Genomic DNA, 4,739 nt, shown 5'->3' with positions numbered 1-4,739 from the left:
CGCCTCCGTAATGAGCCCGTGAATCGATTGCGTAAGCTCCGCGCGGATCCATCTGCTCCATGTTCCATTAAATACCCAAGGCAGCGGGGGCTGCTGCTGCAATCAGCTAATAATTTCCTTTAAAAGATCTCGCTGGGACGAGATTGGGATTGGGATGGGATGCTGTATGAATGGATGCTTCATGCGTATTTATGAGTCTAACGATTCCTGTTCGCCGTTCGCCGTTCGCTGTTCGCTGTCCGCCCAGGCCCAGTGCCTCTGAGTGTTCAAGTTTTTGGATTGATTATAACGCCGAATGGTTGTACATATTTACAATGTATAGGTATTCATTATAATGGTGATCAGGGGACAAGGAAGGAGAGGAGATACTTAGAAAGAATTTTAATGACAAGTTCATATTTTTGATTATTCTAAATAGAGATGGTCAGGGCTTCCTGGGCGTTCAATTATTCCACTAGACTTAAGTGTGAGTTTAGCTCACTGGCATTTTTTTGAGACCAGCTTATGGACCTTATGGGAAAAGCAATCAAAGTGAGTGAGAGAAATATATGATTAACATGAAACATGAATTACTAGACGATAATTGCAGCGCCTTTTTCAATATTAGTTTGGAGAACTTGGTTCTTTTTTTCATGTGGCAACTGTATGCGTAATATCGATAGTGTAGTCGATATTTTTGGAGCTTTTGATTTCCGGCCCTAAAAAAGAAGGGTCTGAGCCCTGAAACAGAGATTCTGAATGATTGAACAAATTAGGAAAAGTAAACTATTTAATAGTAGGCTGTGAGTTATAGTCTTGACAACCTAGTGACCTTTAAAACTTGACTAAATCGATTCCTATCAATCTGTTCTCACAAATCTGTGTTCCGTACATAGCGAAAACTCAGTCAAACTCGTAACAAATAACGCAAGCAGTAAAAAGTAAGAGAATTCTTTCAAAGTCCCGACTAAGTAACAAACTATTACTTTCAATATTCAGCAGAATGTTTGGCTCCCTCAAAATGTATAAGAATGCAATGATGCTGCTGCCCCGTGGACCGGCTGTCGGCTCTTTGTGGATTCGTGAGCAGAAGACCATGCCGGTGTATGATGACGTCCGCCAGAAGCCGGCCAAGCGGGGCTACTCTCCTTTCGGACGGAACCAGAACTCCTGGTCGGAGTGGACGCTGGCCCGACTGGACGATCTGCTGAACTGGGGCCGCAAGGGGTCCCTGTGGCCGATGACCTTTGGCCTGGCCTGCTGTGCCGTCGAAATGATGCACATTGCAGCCCCTCGCTACGACATGGACCGCTTTGGCATGGTCTTTCGCGCCTCGCCCCGTCAGACGGACGTGATGATCGTGGCCGGAACGCTGACCAACAAGATGGCGCCGGCCCTGCGCAAGGTGTACGACCAAATGCCGGAGCCGCGTTGGGTCATCTCGATGGGGAGCTGTGCCAACGGCGGCGGGTACTACCACTACTCCTACTCCGTGGTTCGCGGCTGCGACCGGATTGTCCCAGTGGACATCTACGTGCCTGGATGTCCGCCCACTGCCGAGGCCCTGCTGTACGGCCTTCTGCAGTTGCAGAAGAAGGTGCGCCGCATGCGTACCCTTCAGATGTGGTACCGCAAGTAAACCGATCGAATTTAGTTTTAGTCGTGTAAAAGATCAACTTAAATAAAGGCCATGTTCAAAGTTGTCTTGGTCTCAGCTCGGGCTGATCTTCTTGGCCGAAACAAAGTCAAAGAGTTAAGCGCATCAGTTCCAGAATCTCGAGATCTGCTTAGTCATAGGGAGCACCCTATAGTCGGCTCGTGCGCTCACCTACACTTGAAGAGGATCAGTGGCAGACGTGGAACTGGAATGGACAAGAGATCTGGCGACAATAGACACTTCTGGCCACTCTCAAGTGTCTCTGACTTTGTGACATGATGAAATATGAAGGGTTCTTGAAACATATGAAAGGATTTTGTTGTTCTCGTAACAAAACCGAAAATCCTTTTTGCGAATTCGCCGACACCGAGTACTTGAACTTGATGGGAACATCATTAAATCCTCTCTCCCTCGGTCGATCTCTCGAGTGAGAGTGCGGTGAGTGCATTAAATTGCTGGGCTGGGCTGGACACAGGACAACAAGCGCATTAGTGTAATCCATTTGGGACACACCCACAGCCCGGCAGTGCTGCGAGGTGAATGGAAACTCTCGAGGCATGAATGAAGGGCCACATTCATTGAGCGAGAGAAAAGGACGAGCCTGGGCAGGCAGGACCCGGCACTTGATGTTCGAGGGGTTGCAGACAAAAGCGCAGCAGGTTGCTGCGCAGGTCCTCGGATCATGGGAATCCGTGACGGAGCCAAGACAGGCCGAGGCACAGGCACCCGTTTCTCCAGAATAAGAACGGACACAAAATTAACTTGTCTCAATCGCACAGCAATAAAAATTAATAATAAAGCCAGTGGCAACATGTTCGACTCCATTGTGAGGCATTAAATAAATTTAACAGCTCAATGACTTGTCGAAAGGTGGAGAAATCGGACCGCAACGGGGGTGTGGGACGGAGACGGAGGACCTGTGGATCCAGTGAAGCGTACGGGCTCAGACATCCATATCTTAATTAGCAGACCCGGGCTTACATTAACCTTAATTTCGGAGTGTGTATGTTTTTTTTTTGTTGTATTTTTATTCTGGTTTAAACTTTAACTTTAATGATTTCTACTTAATTGCGGCGCCAAGGCGCCAGGGAAAGCCTCGCCGCTGGTGCATTGCGATTCCAGTCGAGTGTCCAGCGGCGCATGTTCAGGATTTGCACTTGAGTGAAAACGGAGGGTAGAGTGGGATGGTGATGGGGATGACCACCACGGTGGGTCCTACCTGCATCTCTCTGTTTCTTTCGTGATTGTAACCCCCTCGCTTAGGGACAAGGGCTAGCCTCAATGTTCTACGGGCCATAAATTATGTCAGACAATTTAGGAAATGCCCAACGAATTGTGTGTTTAACACCTAATCGCCCGTAATGCGCTCAACCAATTGTGAGGTCCTCCAACTGACTCGCCGCCAAAATGGTCCCAACAATAAAGGGCACCACCATCCATAAGCCCGAAAAACAGAATCTAGTTTCGTTCATTCATCCATTCATTCGAGGCATTCATTCATGGCCTCATAATGAAATTGTTGGATGTCTTCTTTCGGTTCTCTCTCTTGAAATCTTTTTAGCATTGTGCCCTGGCCAAGATTTATGTTCATGAATGTAAATGCCTTCTTCAAATCGTTTTTTATTGGCATTATGTTGAATTGATTTGTTGCCTCGTTTGGTTCTTTCATAAAATTATTATCACACTTTAGAAATTCCCTCCCTTCATCTGTCTGTCTCCTTTCTTGGAGAACTATTAAGCTGATTTTAATTGCGATCCATGCGTTGGCTGCTTTGATCGGGAATCGTAAATCTAATTTAGTGCTCTCAAAAAAAAAAAAAAAACGAAGAACTATTTCTATAACAAAACAAAATTTAGATGTTTTCTAATTATGCAACGACTGATCGGATCTCTTCAGAGTGGGGGAAATGTTTTTGTGTGTTGTTTCGGATCGGATCGGACCGGATTTGATTGAAATTTATCGCTAATGCATTGACTCTCTGGCTTGTCGATCACTGATCGGTAATCTCTAGGGCGTTGTCCAACTTTTCCCCCTCTCTGTTTACATAAATATCTTGGCCCTGTGGCTGCCAATTTTGGTCTCAAGTTATTGGAAGTCAGCGCGTTAAGCCGTTATAGATACTTTACAAAGCCATAACGATCGAGATGTAGCTATTCGATCTTGATGTTGTGTTTTTTCGGGGTTCGTCGCTGTCTGAGATCATTTGTTAAGTAAAAGTGAAAATTTGTTATTTGTTACACTCGGGAAGCGATAAGAATCTTGATTTATATTTAGGTTTGGCTTATATAAGTATCGAATTCCAAATGCAAAAATAAACGCATTGGAAAAGGTTGTTTCTGGCATTTATTCGCTCGATAGGTGACGCTGTCCTACTTTTGTTCGATAAGTGCAAGATAGCTTCATGTAACAGATTCCTTTATCCTTTATATTTATCTATAACTATCCCATTTACAGAACAATAGATAGCTCGAAAGCCTGATCCGACATTCGTTGAATAAATGTACTGTTAATCTTGGAGAAATTACTCTTAATTCCTTTTATTGAGCCCCCTTCGACCATGTGGCTACCACATTATGATCATCCTCGGAATCATCATTGTGTTGGCCCAAATTAGTCGCCAAGCTGCCAAAACGTTTAGTAGCGAGCTCTCACCAGAGAGCCTCTCCCCGCATTGTTCATTTGTCATGCAGGACTGACAGACAGACGGACGGACGACTGTACCCGTTGACATACATTCGGGCTCTTTGTTTGTAAGCCCCAAACCCCAACCCCAAACCCGAACCAACCTCATCATCATTTTCATTTTTGGGGGGGAAAAAGTGCCTTTGCCGCATTGCGCAATAAAACAAAAGTCGCGAGGGAATTGAGGAGAATCCATCATTAATAAGCCCTAAAGTGGCTTCTGGCTGCTGGTTGCTGGCTGCTGGCCGATAGCCCCGTCCAGGCGGGCAATAAAAACAATGGCCAAAATGGGCAATGAGCGAGCAAACCAGCAACGCACTTGTTGCTCCTCTTGTGGTTGTTGCAGCTTGCAAACAAGAGCCAGAGCCAGAGCCAGAAGCAGTAGCAGCAGCAAAAAGCTGCAGCAACGGGAGGGACAAA

General features: G+C 45.8%; 1 protein-coding gene across 2 annotated transcripts; it reads left to right on the top strand.

The window, feature by feature from the left end:
* Nucleotides 1-747: 747 nt before the first annotated feature.
* LOC108154409 (NADH-quinone oxidoreductase subunit B 2) lies at nt 748-1,723 on the top strand. 2 transcript variants are annotated; one of them, XM_017284680.2, is made up of 2 exons: nt 748-920; nt 982-1,723. In XM_017284680.2, the coding sequence occupies exon 2, from the start codon at nt 983-985 to the stop codon at nt 1,616-1,618; it is 636 nt and encodes a 211-aa protein (XP_017140169.1). In that variant the 5' UTR covers nt 748-920; nt 982; the 3' UTR covers nt 1,619-1,723. The 2 variants fall into 2 exon arrangements, with proteins under 2 accessions (XP_017140169.1, XP_017140168.1); XM_017284679.2 differs by having other exon boundaries at nt 749-920; nt 979-1,723.
* Nucleotides 1,724-4,739: the final 3,016 nt, after the last annotated feature.

The sequence above is a fragment of the Drosophila miranda genome, chromosome 2 (genome assembly GCF_003369915.1).
Source record: "Drosophila miranda strain MSH22 chromosome 2, D.miranda_PacBio2.1, whole genome shotgun sequence".
Lineage (NCBI taxonomy): Eukaryota > Metazoa > Arthropoda > Insecta > Diptera > Drosophilidae > Drosophila > Drosophila miranda.
The sequence above is the reverse complement of the archived record's forward strand: the minus strand, read 5'-3'. Positions and strand labels throughout refer to the sequence as shown.

Bases quoted from the DNA above. Each gene is read 5' to 3' on its own strand.
- LOC108154409 (XM_017284680.2), top strand. From the start codon at position 983: ATGTTTGGCTCCCTCAAAATGTATAAGAATGCAATGATGCTGCTGCCC.